The 15,006-nt window shown below is 36.7% G+C and overlaps 1 protein-coding gene across 1 annotated transcript in view; it reads left to right on the top strand.

Moving 5' to 3' along the window:
* The window catches only part of gna11b (guanine nucleotide binding protein (G protein), alpha 11b (Gq class)), a 40,256-nt gene extending 25,922 nt beyond the window's left edge, over window positions 1-14,334 (top strand). The window contains exons 3-7 of the mRNA XM_058799342.1: window positions 1,717-1,871; window positions 4,188-4,316; window positions 6,972-7,101; window positions 7,546-7,699; window positions 9,534-14,334. Of these exons, the coding sequence (XP_058655325.1) occupies window positions 1,717-1,871; window positions 4,188-4,316; window positions 6,972-7,101; window positions 7,546-7,699; window positions 9,534-9,724 (759 nt within the window). The 3' untranslated portion in view covers window positions 9,725-14,334. The remainder of the gene's footprint in view (window positions 1-1,716; window positions 1,872-4,187; window positions 4,317-6,971; window positions 7,102-7,545; window positions 7,700-9,533) is intronic.
* Window positions 14,335-15,006: the final 672 nt, after the last annotated feature.

Raw genomic sequence — 15,006 nt, 5'->3', positions numbered from 1 at the left:
GATGTGGGAGGACAACAGGGGATGGACTTTTTCCCCTGAGGGAAGCGTTATTATGGATTATGGCTGGAAGAAACCATTTGAAATTTAAAAACATCTTAATGATGAATTTGTTTCTCACAAACATGCAGCTTTTCACTTCACAAGTCATTAACTGATGGACTGGAGTGGTGTGGATTTCTTGTGGATTATTGTGATGTTTTTATCAGCTGTTTGGACTCTCAATCTGATGGCACCCATTCACTGCAGAGGATCCATTGGTGAGCAAGTGATGTAATGCTACATGTCAACAAGTCTGCTTCATGAAGATACAAACTCATCTACATCTCTAAAAAGATTATTTCTATATTTTGGCTGCTGTAACTGGTTGTCATTGCTTCTAACCAGCCATTTTAACCATGAATTGGTTTTCACAATTCATATTTTACTTTGGTGTGGCAAATGAAAAAAGTACATATATTCCAAGTGGTCACACTATTAATAAAACGTCATGCATAATAGAAGCTCCATAATTATAGAAGGACCAGAGCATGTTGAAAATAGGTTAGATGGAGTATTGCACATCTGCACTGCTGTAGATTATCAATATTTTCCTCCATTGCTTTTGCCTTAAAGGGGTCATATGATGCGATTTCAGGTTTTCCTTTCTCTTTGGAGTGTTACAAGCTGTTCATGCATAGATAAGATCCCTAAAGTTGCAAAGACTAAAGTCTCAAACCCAAAGAGATATTCTTTATAAAAGTTAAGACTCTGCCACGCCTTCCTAAAACGGCTCATTCAAACACGCCCCCACATGTCTACGTCACGGTGTGGGGAGATTTGCAAAACACAGCCCAAACGTATACGCAAAGAAAGAAGGCAGAACTATTATTCTCGCTGTAGTATTGTTGCTGCCGCCGGTGCCATGTCGTGGAGACGCTGTGTTTCGTTGTGAAAGCGAAACTAGTTTGGGCTTCCAAAAGAGAGAAGTTGTATTTACAACACTGTTCCAGAACAGTTCATCCCAAATATTAGAGTGTGTGCAGCGCATTTTACGGAGGACTGTTTCCTGAACCTGGGAGGAGAGTAGCCTACAATGCCGGCTGTGCACAAAGGCTGTTTCTATAAAGTGGGGCAATTCCAACTTTGCAAGGACAGTCTGGCGCTTCTGACTCACAGGCTGTAAGTACGTTTTCTTATTTAAAGAATTTGCTACTTAATATTCAAACGCGAGTTTTGAGCAGTGTAGAGTAGTGCTTGTTTGGCGTTTCTACGATCACTAATGTAAACATGGTGTTATGTTTACGCGGCGTGATGCAACACAACGCGTAAAAAGGCAGTATAAGTCATTATAATCAGTAATTATGTCCCCACTGGATGCAACAAATGCCTCGTTTGTAATGGGTTTTATTGTTTTTGTGTCATCGCACCGGGACACGGCATCACATTATGGTAAGGGGCGGTTAATACACGGATACCTCACACGCTTGAGGTATTCGGCCAATCACCATGCACTGGATAGCTGGCCAATCAGAGCACACCTCGCTTTTCGGGAACGATGAGCTTTGTAAAAATTGATGCGTTAGAGGAGCAGCAATAATGTACAGTATGTGGAAAATAATGTGTTTTTTGAAACTTAAACCACATAAACACATTGCATTACACCAAATACACAAAATAATGTTCTTTTTAGCAACGTCATATGACCTCTTTAAACTGTTCATCTGCTCTGGGCTGCAGGCAAACGCCATGCTGGTGAAGGAAGTGGACATTGAGAAGGTGTCATCATTCGACCACCCCTACATTGGTGCCATTAAGATGCTGTGGTCAGATCCAGGCATTCAAGAGGCCTACGACAGACGCCGAGAGTACCAGCTGTCAGACTCCACAAAATAGTGAGTATATCTGTCATCATCTTTGTATTGAATATAGTATGATCATTTATAAATAATAATTATATATGCACACTGTTGTGTATCCTCACAATCTACATGAACTCAAAAAAGACCCTGTTTACATTCCTAATATGTGTTCCTGGTGATATTGTGAATGATTAATTGGTGCATGTTATTTCATTGTAAAACATTTGTACATCTGGAATTTTGTCATTGTTTGCTAATCCTCACGCCATTCCAAACACTTGTGTGACTGTATTTCTTCCGTGGAACACTAAAGGGGATTTTTTTCAGTGAATTAGAGCTGAGGCTTTCCGGCTTGCAGAAGTTTTATTTGACTCACATACTCTAGTCAACTGAAGTAGACTGAAATGTGGGGTGGGGGGATAACTAATTCAAATGGTAAGTTCGAATTCTCATGAACTCTGAACGAGAACAATTTTCAGTGAATAACTCACACAATGCTATCATGTGACTTCAGAAGATTTACAATAAAGCACATGAGTCATATAGACTCCTTTTATGATGCATTTGTGTCCTGTTTAGAGCTTGAAAGCTCGTGTTCCTATTCATTGTAAATGACAAATACAATTAAGAAATTGTCCTCAGTTAAAAAGTCATGCAGGAATGAAACGACAGGAGGGCAGGTAAATGAATTGTTATTTTTGGATAAACTATTGCTTTCATGCGAACCGATATTAAATCTGGAAAAAAGAGGGGGAAAATCAATTTCTGTTTAAAAATAACATGTCTTTCAGTTTGTGCAAAACATTCAAATCAATTCATGTCTCAAAGACTGTTTTAGTGTTTCATGGCCTTTTTTCTGAATGGGTTTGTGTCCATGTCTCTCTGATGGTCTAATTGAAGAGTTTGGCGGCAGTCAGTCTTGTCCTATTTCTTTCACTGGCCCAATAAAATATAGAGGCAGTGTGTATTTCTCCACATTAATACACACAGACGTATGAAGCCTGGAGTCTGTTCAAGAATTATTGGCATCATGTGAATCGCACCCCCTGCTGGTTTGTTGGGGTAAAACAGGTCACATCAGTGCAGTAGGAATATCTGGGTGACAGCAATAAATTAAACAGATTTACACAAATTCAGCTAATAAAATTAGATATAATTATATAATTAATCTGCGTGGACAGCTGTGACAAATTACAGAATTTGACGAAATATCTTGCTACAAAACGCAAAGGTGTTGAAATGAATCAGTGAATCATTTTTTGAACAAGGTTATTTACATGAACCATCTAAATGAACATTTTCAATCAAATTAATCAGACTTTTCCAGCACTACATATGAGAAGATGGGATATTCTACAAAAGTATATTTTCTGTAAATATATATTCTGCGGAATATATTGTAGCTTAATTGGTTAAACAAATATGATGTTGTTTTACAGGTAAAACGAAAGTCAAGGATGCATATGGCCGCATCTCATTTAAAGTGTTCATTTTGTAAGATTTTGACAGCATTTGCAGAATTAAACATGCAACATAATGAGGTCATGTGACAACATTGTAGCCAGACTACTGTTTTACATGCTATTAAAAAAAATAGTATGCAATGTACAGTATGCATGTTGCTTGTTAAATTCAGAAAATGCAATTGAGGAATAATTTGTATTTTTTGTGCATTAAAAAAGTAAAATGAATAAAACAATGTAACATTAAAAATGAATAACATTAATTTCTTTATTCTTTTATTTATATTTTTATATATTTATATATATATATATATATATATATATATATATATATATTTTTTTTTTTTTTTTTTTTTTTGGTTGTTCTAGGAAGATTTTTAATTTTCCAGGGTTTAATTGCGTGAAAATAATTTCACAATGCAATAAAATCTTAGTTGTTCTAAAAACACCCTAATATTCTTTATGCAGAATATAATTTCTTTTGATTTTGGATAGGTTCTTGGCAGTTTTCATGGTGTTTTCCTTCTCCTTCGACATTAAGTTCAAATAAGCCAGTAAAGAGATTTATCGTTACATACCGCTGCACATACTTTTTCACTCATATGTTTTTCAGAAATATTAGACAGTATGCAATGTACATTCTGAACATAAGATAAGTCTACCTTAGTTTGACCAGACACACAAAACGTTTGTCTTCCCTATTTAGCCGTTGTGTTTTTTTAGATTGTCTCACAAGACAGCTTAATGAGCATCCTGTGAGATCTGCTGACGGGGGACGTCGTCTGACTCTGGAGGGTTCTGCTGGAAACATCCTTTACCAAACCATCCGCTTGTGATATAAAGGGGTTAATGATGTTTTTATCTCTCTTTCCTTGTCTTTCTGTAGCTATCTATCTGATCTGGATCGTATCTCCGAAAACTCCTACCTTCCCACCCAGCAGGATGTTCTGAGGGTTCGAATCCCGACCACGGGGATTATTGAATACCCATTCGACCTTCAAAGCATCATTTTCAGGTAGAGGACACAGAGCAATTATTCATCAGCTTTCGTTTGAAATTTAGGAACTTAGCACTGAATGTAGGTTAGCATTGAGAATACATCCATGGAGGAGAGTTATTAATATTTTCCCGAGCTGAAGATGACTTTCTAGTGTGTGACCTACAAAGATACAGCCCACATCAGTCAAAGTTGTCTAAATTGCACTTCTGTTGATTCTTGTCTTTATTGAGCCATCAAAACCCACAAAACAACTTCTCATTTTCTCTTCAGAGAGAAGCACTGTCATGGGCGGAAGCACAAATAAGTATTATGTACACTAATGTTCAAAAAGTTTGGGGTTGCATAATGTACTTTTAATGCTGTAAAAAGAAATGTTCACCCCGGCTTCATTTATTTGATCAAAAATACAATAAACACTGTAATATTGTGAAATATTACAAATAAGTATAATTTAATCATAATTATTACAGTGATGCAAAGCTTAGTTTTCAGCATCATTACTCCAGTCCTCAGAAATCATTCTAATATGCGGATTTGATACTCAGGAAACATAAAAAAAAGTTTTTTAAATTATTTTTTTTAACAGTATTCTTTGATTAATAAAACTTTCAAAAGAACAGCATTTATTTGAAAGAAATCTTTTGTAACATTATAAATGCCTTTACTGTAAGCTTTGATTAATTTAATGCATCTTTACTTGATAAAAGTATTAATTTCCTTTGAACTGTAGTGAGCGCAGAGACATGGCAACCCCTTGCTTATTGAAAGACGTTCGTTATATTTTAAAGAGGTTTGTTTTTCATGGTTGCAGTTTAAATGACTCTAAGAAGAAGCCTCTGTCATCCGGTCGCTGTGGTTAAACAAATGCACAAGGGGTAAATGGTAATCCCACCATGATTAGCATTTACCGACTTCCTCCTTTTAGCAAATCTAAATTCTAGATGTTTGAAACATTTTATTGGTAGCACTTCGCATTTTATTGCCTGCTTAGGATGAATTACTTCGTAGTACTTGTCATTTGTAAGTCACTTTGGATAAAAGCATCTGCTTTTAATTCATAATTTTAAATGTAAATCAGTGATGGTGAACATCATATATTGTAATTAATATTCATTAACCAGGGTGTTTGTTGAAGATTCATAACAAAATTTCTATAGTTGCACACATTTGTGGACATTTCATTTTATCATGTCAATTGTGGCTACACATTTAAAACATGCTTATGAAGAGACGCTGATGAGATTTACTGTGTTTTTGAATCGCTCCCACGTGCGTGATATGAAAATTCATGAAAACACACAAGAGATTAATTCTGCCCTCTCTGCCATATTGACTCCATAAATGATTACCATCAGGTCTGTGGTTGTTAATCTCTGTAAAACTGTCTTAAACCCTCACGCACCTTGTGTTGAGCTTCCCGGAAGAGTAAAAGTGAGCGCACGGCCTCTCTCGCTCTCTCTCTGTCTGTCCTCCTGCCAAAGTTCGCTAAGTGCAGAGTGAATGTGGAGACTCGTCCTACATTAAAGAGCGTGTGTATGTTCAGAAGTAGGTCACCGAGCCCCTGGCTGAAGGAAATGAGGACGCTTCTATCTGAAGGAGCTTTATTTTGGGCAGCCAATCCTAGAGGGCTTCATTTATCAAAGGCCCCTCTGTGAACTGCTGGCTCAGGACTGGAGCTCTGACTCCACTAGGGGGCACCGTAGAAATCCTGAAATCAGTGCTGGATAAATAACACCAGTACTGGCTGCACACATTTACCATGTTTCTGTAATCTAGGGCTGCGAGTATGTTCAGGAAAATAATTCTAAAATACTACTTTTACTCTTAATGCAGTATGCATATTGTGTGTAGTATGCAAATATTTCCACAATATTTATCTTTGACTCATTATGTGATTGAACTGACAGATGTTTACATAAAAACATTTGCATAATACCTTCTGGTTCAAATATGATTATTTTATTTTTTTTAAATAGTAGTCAGTATTTGTTCAGAATTAAATGTTTGCATACTACATTGTATGTAATATTGCTTACTGTTTTTTTAAGTATCATGTAAAACTGAAAAGTGTGCTTTATGAAATGGTACATAAACAGTGCCATACTACGTTGTTGCATCATGCCTTTTTGGAAATTTCCAAGATTCCAAATTTTCAAGAAAAAAAAAAGAAAAAACGAAAATATATATATATATCAAATATGATATTTTAAAAAATAATATACAGTATATACTGCACAGTATGCATAAAGTGACAGATTTTGTTTAGAATTAAATGCTTGCATACTGTGATGTATGCATATACTGTATATTGCTTTTTTTAAACAAACAGTACTATACTGTGTTGCTGTCACAACCTCGGTATATTGTAGATTCAACCCACCCAGCTGTCAGTCCAAATAATTTTATTCCAAATATGCTTTAAAGTTTCTTAACTGGCACATAACAGTGTGTCAAAAAGGAGTTCAAGTGTTTGCTTCCATTGCATTCAGCACACTAGAAACTGTGTAAGGTCTTTGCATTATGGGACACAGTGCTCCATGCAGCGTGTTCTGGTTGTGTACTGTGCATTTTAACATGTCTTTCCATGCATACAGAGGATTTGCATACTGTATGTAATGTAATGTCAGTAACAAATCAATAATGCAAACGCTTGCTCTCTTTGTCTTTCAGGATGGTTGATGTAGGGGGTCAGAGGTCAGAGCGCAGGAAGTGGATCCACTGTTTTGAGAATGTGACGTCCATCATGTTCCTGGTGGCTCTGAGCGAGTACGATCAGGTTCTTGTGGAATCGGACAATGAGGTGAGCAAGTCATTTATTATGGATGTGTTTCTTTACACTGCATACTATTTCACATACTGTTTCTATGCAAAGCAAGTTTAGTTATATAGCACAATTCATACTCAATGGTAATTGAAAGTGCTTTACATAAAGGGGATTTAAAGATGATCATAAAAAAATGCATAAGAAATAAAAAATCAGTAGAAGTTGGAAATAAAAACTGATTAAAAATTTAATTAAAATATTAAAGCTAATTTTAAGAAATATTATCCATATTCAGTCTAAAATTGCAGTAAGCAGCATACAGCTGTTGCTTGAAGACCAACAATGTAAACATTTCTACATCTTTCATAAATGCTAGCTCTGGACTCAAGGCTCTAAAAGCTTTATTTTATTGGTCGGGGAGTAATTTTTCACTATGCATTTTGACATATATGGCGATCCACTCTTTGTGTCTGTGTTCAGAATCGTATGGAGGAGAGCAAGGCTCTGTTCAGGACGATAATCACATATCCATGGTTCCAAAACTCTTCTGTCATCCTCTTCCTCAACAAGAAGGACCTGCTGGAGGAGAAGATCTCCTACTCCCACCTGGTCGACTATTTCCCAGAGTTCGATGGTATGGGTTTCTTTGCGTTTTTTTAAATTTTTTTAATGCAAACAGTACCAATGTATGCATGTGTTTTATTAGCTACTGATATTATTAGTTTTCTTTTAAATATTTGAAGGGCCACTATAGAGTGTAACAGCAGTGAAAATGTTTCGAATCTCTGAATCGACAAAAGGTCGTGGAAATTTCTATTGTCAATACATTTTATAATCTATACATTACTGTTCAAAAGTTTTAGGTCATTAAATTAATGCTTTTATTCTGCAGGGATACATTAAATTGATCAAAATTGACAGTGACAATATTTGTAATTTTACTAAAGATTTTTATTACAAATAAATGATTTAGCCTATATTTATCAAAGAATCCTGAGGAAAAAAAGAAAAAAAAAGATCAGTTTTTTCACAAAAATATGAAACAGTTTCAACTGTTTTGAACAGTGATATTATTAAAAAGAAATCTTGAAAAGCAAATCAACATATTAGAATGATTTCTGAAGGATCATGTGACACTGAAGACTAGGGTTGGGTACCGTTCACATTTGAACCGGTATGGTACCGGTATCGGTACCTGAATTTTCGGTACTTTACTCTGTGTAATAACAAAAACATTTATTTCAGTGAAAAAATAAGTCCCAAACTCTCAATTTCAACATTTTGAACAATAGGACCCTACGATTTTTTTTCTTCCAGAAATTCTTGTTTTATTTTTTCTGATAATCAAATGAAGGCATGAAACATTTATTTATTTTTAATCAAATCAAAATGAAAGCCTTTTATTTTATGGCAAACAAACAGAGGTTTACTGTTAAAATTAATACATGGTAGAAAAATTGTGTGAATATACCTTTAAAAAGGTTTTAAAAAAAATTCTACAATTAAGTCGTTAATGTGGTTGTAATTATTTTTATAATTTAATTTTTATTTAAATTTGTCAGTAAATGGAATATATAAAGACGTACATTATACTGTACAAAAAAGTAATACAAGAGTAATATATTTCTGTTACATGTTAAACCGCACTTTTATTTTGACAGGTTGCTGTGAAGTTTCTGTGTGTATACAGTATGATATGATGCTAGTTTTCTCAAATGAAACGGTAAAATTCATGAAAAAACATGAAGTGACTCGCAGCCTGTAAGTTCATGTGTTCATGTTGTGAGATGCAGAGTCCGAAAATCACCGTGAGTTCACGTGTGCTTCAGTATTTGTGTAGTAAACAAAACCGCGTCTCCGCCATTCATACATACCAAGACTAACGGAACATGCAGGATTCATATTTAAACCGTCTTTTTGCGTTTTAATATTCACATACACTAGTTCATATCGCGATTCGAATTAAGTGACAGAGCTTCTTTATTCATCCAAAACTTGTCTCTCTCTCTGTCTCTCTCGTATGCGCCCAAATGCGTTCTCAGGTACCGAATGATTTAATGTGAATCGATACTCGGTAGTACCGACGCAATTCGGTCCGTACCCTTAAAAGTACCGAGTTCGGTACCCAACCCTACTGAAGACTGAAGTAATGATGCTGAAAATTCAGCTTTGATCACAGAAATAAACTACAATTTAAAATATAAACGTCATGTGACCCCTTTAAATAAACTACTGGAAAAATCACAGAAATTCATTGATAGTTGGGTTATTCTGACCTTAGACAAGTTTCTCATTAAAAAATACACAATACTTTACAAACACTCTTTTGGCTCCAAATCAAATATTATAATGTGATTCATCTTGGAGCTGGTTGGTTTGAATCGTATGGAACAAATAAACAAAATAGGAAAGATGAACTTGTTCAGGTCTCCTTAAGTGATTAACTCCATCTACACATTGTTTTGTAGGGCCCCAAAGGGACGCCCAGGCTGCACGGGAGTTCATCTTGAAGATGTTTGTGGATCTGAACCCTGACAGCGACAAGATCATCTATTCGCATTTCACCTGCGCCACCGACACGGAGAACATCCGCTTCGTGTTCGCGGCGGTGAAAGACACCATCCTGCAGCTAAACCTGAAGGAATACAACCTGGTGTGAGACGTGCGACGAGTCCGACACAAGAATCAGCATAGAACAGGCACCCACAGAGCGTGCGCACACCTACGTCCACACACCCCACACACACACACATACATACACGCACCATGTACACTTTCAGAAACACGGTTCTATTGATTTCTCTTTCCCAGCTTCCAGAGTTTTTCTCTTTCTGTCCAGCGGAATCATAATGGATGTGTCCTGCTCGTCATTTGTTTTTTATTTGTTTGCCAAAGTCTGTCCCCGGCAGCTCTCGTCAAAGGCCTCTTTCCCTTTTATCAAATTTGACCACCGAAATAAAGTGGCTCGGATTTGACAAAGGGCGTTAGACTCCGACTCGCCGCTCCAACGTTCACGTATTTCATGGAAATGTTGTATTGGCGGAGCTACGATGAGAATGATCTGTGATACGCTGGCCTGAAAAACTGGAAGTGACGTTCCTTCCCCTTTCCCGTACTATCACTCGCTTCAATCACGCCATCTGCTCCGAGTGTTTCTCGGGAATTCTGCCTGGATAAATGGAAAAATGTGGTTTTCACAGCTCTGCAAAAAGACAAAAAAAAAAAAAATCACAACATATTTACATACTTGTACATGGACACATGGACTAGTGCTGTGGTGCCGGAAGTTCCAAAATGGGTCCTTCTAGAATTCCGAGGATTCCGGCGGATTCTGAAATCCAGTGGGTTCCAGCGGGTTCCACTGATGGTGTGGAGAACCTTTTACTCGCAGAGATGATTCTCTCGACGAGGCTAGTCTTCAACTCGCATCGATGAATGTAAACTTCATGTGAGAGCATCGCAAATGCAAAAAAAAACAACGACAAAAAAATCCTAAAAAAATGATAATGAACGAAAATAGTGTAAGAATGCCTATATAAGCAAAACGATACAAAGCACGCAAGGGAGAGATGAAACTAATTAAATCTGTGTATATTGCTGAGATGATCATTTTAAAAACTTTTTAATGATAAGTAACTATAGCTACTTCTACTGCTATCGAATATAAAGTAAATTATAACAGCAGTCGAATTATTGATGGGTAAGAGACAACGTTAAGGATTTTTAAATGTGCGCAAAACAGGATTACACATTTACGATAGGTATTGTTCTGTATTTCCACATTTAACGTTGAAAATGATTGCATTGCTTCCTTTCCCCACGGTTGTTATGTTTTATCCTCCTTCCTGGTATCGTTTTAATTTCGCAGTCTAAAAAAGTAGTTTCGGAGTGCGCGATTATCTTTTTTCGCTCATGAACAGATACTTTATTAATTCACGATCCAGGCCACAGACTCGCGGGTATCGTTGTCGTCTAGCGGCACGGATGCACACAATCCATTATTTGTTTACGCAGTTTTTTTAATTGTCATAACGTAACTTTTTCGGTCGACAATTTCAAGAATTTCGCACGAGTTCTGGGGGTATCGCGGGAGGACGGGGTCAGGGGGACAAGAAAGCATTTATGCGCTGAAGTTAATTGATTGTGTATATTTATATTTGTAAATACGTATACACATTATTGCTTATGTACAAAACGTCTGTGGTACACTATCTTTGGCAAAAAAAGAAAAAAAATCACTTTTTCGTAATTGTGTACGGTTCTGTTGGTTTTCTTATGAATTACAATATTATTGATACTGTGATTCTTCGTTTTAATTTTTGATTTTTCTTTTTTGGTCACTATGAATACGTCAAATGATATACACATAGCTGTACCTGACGGTAATGTGTGGAGGACGGACGTGATGAGCAATAGTCTAGAGCAGACTTTGGAAAGCGTTTGGAAACTTCGGAGACGGATAGGGAAGCAGCCTCCTCTACTGTGTGAATGTTATATAACATAAAAAAATACAAATATGATTTTTAAGTAAAAGAAAAAATTAATTAAATAAAGAACATTTTATTTATATAATTTATGGACCAGATCTGAAGTTGTTGATAATTTGAATGCTATTGTTTCCTCTTTCCTATTTGAAGCACTCCCATGTTATGAGACAGAAATAGGAGACTAGTGTCTGTACTGCTGTATAAACCTCCGTTCTGGATAAAATAATCAGCCTTTTTTTTTTTTTTTTTCCAAACACACAATAAATTGTACTATAAATATTTTCCCTAACCACACTTTTCACTTTCCTACAGATATTTTTTTTTTTTTTTTTTTAATTATTAAATTTCCAAATGATGTTTAGGTGAAGTGCTTAAAAACAAACATAGGAAATGTACCATATGAAAATAGACAGCTTTTTATCTGTGATTGAAGATCTATTTGGTCAACGCTTGCAAGTAGTGACTTTTTCTTTCAATTCTAATTTCATTTTGATTTCTTTATAAATTCACAGCTTGTTTCCTTCATTGTGTATGTGATGCACACATAGAAAAAAAGTGTTCTATGATTCTTTTACAGTCGATATTTTATACAGGTAATGTTTCATTCATTTTCATCAAGGGCTACGAAAAACACGCCACATGAAAACCAGAAACGATTGGTCACAGCTCTAAGTGTGATTCGGTACCGGGAGAAACGCGATCAGAAATGCACCCATTTGCTGCCATGCATCCGAGTTCATCACTTGCCACGGTCATCGGACGCCCACTAGAGAAGCAAACTCCCAAACGCTTTCTTGATGGATATAAAACCTGACGTGTTATTTGTGAACTGAACCCTTGTAATTAAGTGTTTAAGTGGGGTTTGGAAATGTCACAGCATTTTGTAAATCCTGCAGTGTTTTCTTCACTGTTCGTAGTGAGTTAGATTTTAAGAAACTGATGAAACGAAGCAAACTGAGCACTAAATCTTCTGAAATACCATCATTTTGATGTATGTCTTACTCTAAAGTGTTCGAGTGGATCTTAGTTTACTGCGACTGTCGAGCTGATGTCTGCTCGCTATGAGAACGTGTTGCTTTGTTTTATCAAGCCATCGATTGTAAGATCAGAAGGGGGCGTTATTCGGCGCAGCTTGATTGTTCTTAACGCACTTTTTGTTTTTTCCGTGCCACAAGGCAAACGCTTCGAGCTGCAGGCCGACCGTTCGAGCTACACATATCTATAAATGTGCCAGTCCCAGAAGTCTCGTATTCGACGTTCCCTCAAGAACCTCTACCTCTGTGAACCATGAGATGGTTTTCGGGCATTTCAGGATCGGTAGTCACGTGACAAGCACACTTTTTAGTCCGTAGGGCACAGTCAGTGAGGTTTGGAGGCCAAAATTAGATCTTGCCAATGACCCGCATGTTAACACGGCAAAAACAACACCTTTCTCAGGCCAAACCAATCTTCCTAAATGGTCCGCCGAGTGGTACATGGAAAATAGTGTCTGTCCCATGGCTTTTGTTTCAGTTCTGCAGCGGACAAGTGAATAGACATATCAGTTATGAAGGCTTTGGCTGCTCTGGGTAGCAGCTTAGATATAATTTGGGCTAGAAAATACCATATACAAATGCGTAAATGCTTGACCAAAGCATTGCAAACATGGTCCTCAGTACTCAAGAGGGAGCTAGAGTTTCCTTCAAATGTCTGTGCCATTAAACCGGATGTTATTATTCCTGAAAAGGAAGATAGGCTGTGGGTGTTGCTTTTGTGGCAGCCAATTTCACTGTATTCACTTTTCGAAAAAAAAATCTTACGCATTCCTATCTTTCTCTAGTGTGCATAAAATAAGTCTCCAGGAGCAGAAAAGAAGGTCGCTTGCCTCTTGAGTTCTGTGTCTATTTGAGTTCTAATGATGGTTGTGATTCAGTTCAATGACTCTTTGCATTTGAGTGCTTGTAAGACTCGCTTGGTGAGATGCAGTGAACACACAAGCGTATTGACATGGAGTCAGATTTGCTGGCCCACTGCAGACAACAGAGCGAGACGATTATATTATTTCCATGCAAGCATGTTTACCGGTACGGTTAGGTGCATCTGTGTGGTGGACGGTCGAATAGTTGACGTCCTGACCCAATGAAAGAGTCATTAAAATGTGATTTCTGCTTTCCATCCCCTGTCCTTTCATTGTAATGCATTGCCTGAAAGCTGTTATGTCCAGGACCACTTGATCATGTACATTTTATTTGTTTTTTTTCTTTCTCTGCTTCTTTGTACCCTTTTATTTTGTAATTACACCAAATGTAAATGTTGTATAATATTGTGCGTGCCAATCCCCTTCTCTGAGACTGACTCATAACAAGTGCCAATTGTTGTCCAAATCACATGCGGACTGTGAAATTAGACACGGTCCCCTTTTAAAAACGAGTAAAACACTAAAGAAGAGAGTAAATGGATTTTTACTTTGTATTTAAGTTGGAAGATAAACTGCTGTTTTTCTCTTTTTTTTTTTTTTTTTAAGGAATTGTAATTATTAACGCATGTGCTCTTTGTCCAGGTGGGAGTTGTGGGCTCAGACAAACATCAAAATCCTCAAGATGAGGAAATGTAGTGGAATTTTATTTTACAACATTCTCGCCATATTTTATTGTTGTTTTTATTTGTATTTGTTTCATTTCAACCACTGTTGCCTGAACCTCATTCAAACATGGAAATGATTTTCATAACCGCCTTCTAAAAAAACAAAACAAAATTATAAAGTATCTGTTTTAAATTTAAATAAATTTGTTCCTATACTTGCTGATGGTCTTGTAACTTGTTTTCTTTGCAATGCCTGAAATGCTGAAGTGTTAAAAACCTGCTTTGAAAGTCATTTAGTTTTATCTGCATTATAATTCCAGCACATAAAGTCTCTCATGCCCTTTATTTTAAATTGTTTGCCAAATATGATTTAGTTGTTTTGTCCAGAAGGGGGCACACAGAGCTTGCATAGAGCAAAATGATCGTAAATCTTAAAAACTTATTGTATTATATTATATTAATCCAAGGATGTCGTCTTCAACATGCACCTGCAATATCTCCTCTATTAGAGGCATTAATAAATAACGTGTTCAATACAGTGGAAATGCTCCCATGGGTGCAGTTGCTATTATTGCAGGTTGGAGTCGCTGTACACTTAGCAGGAACAAAAGCAGCGCAATTCCAACACCTTCCACCGACAGAACGCACTTCCGGCCACTGTCATTTCATCCATTTGACATCTTAAAATGGGCCTCCTGAGCGCCACCTTAAATCCCGCATGCGAATGTAACAAAGTACGAACCCTACTACGATAAAGGATAGTCTCATGAATATTAATGACGCAACGTGGCGTTCGCCTGGTAAACCTGTCGGATTGGCTGCAATGTAAACAGGACCAAACAGGTCTTGTTATAAAAAAAAAAAAAGCTTATTAATGAATACAAACTAGTTG

This window comes from Onychostoma macrolepis, chromosome 02 (assembly GCF_012432095.1).
Source record: "Onychostoma macrolepis isolate SWU-2019 chromosome 02, ASM1243209v1, whole genome shotgun sequence".
In the NCBI taxonomy this organism is placed as follows: Eukaryota; Metazoa; Chordata; class Actinopteri; order Cypriniformes; family Cyprinidae; genus Onychostoma; species Onychostoma macrolepis.
This window is presented reverse-complemented; position numbering and strand designations above follow the sequence as displayed.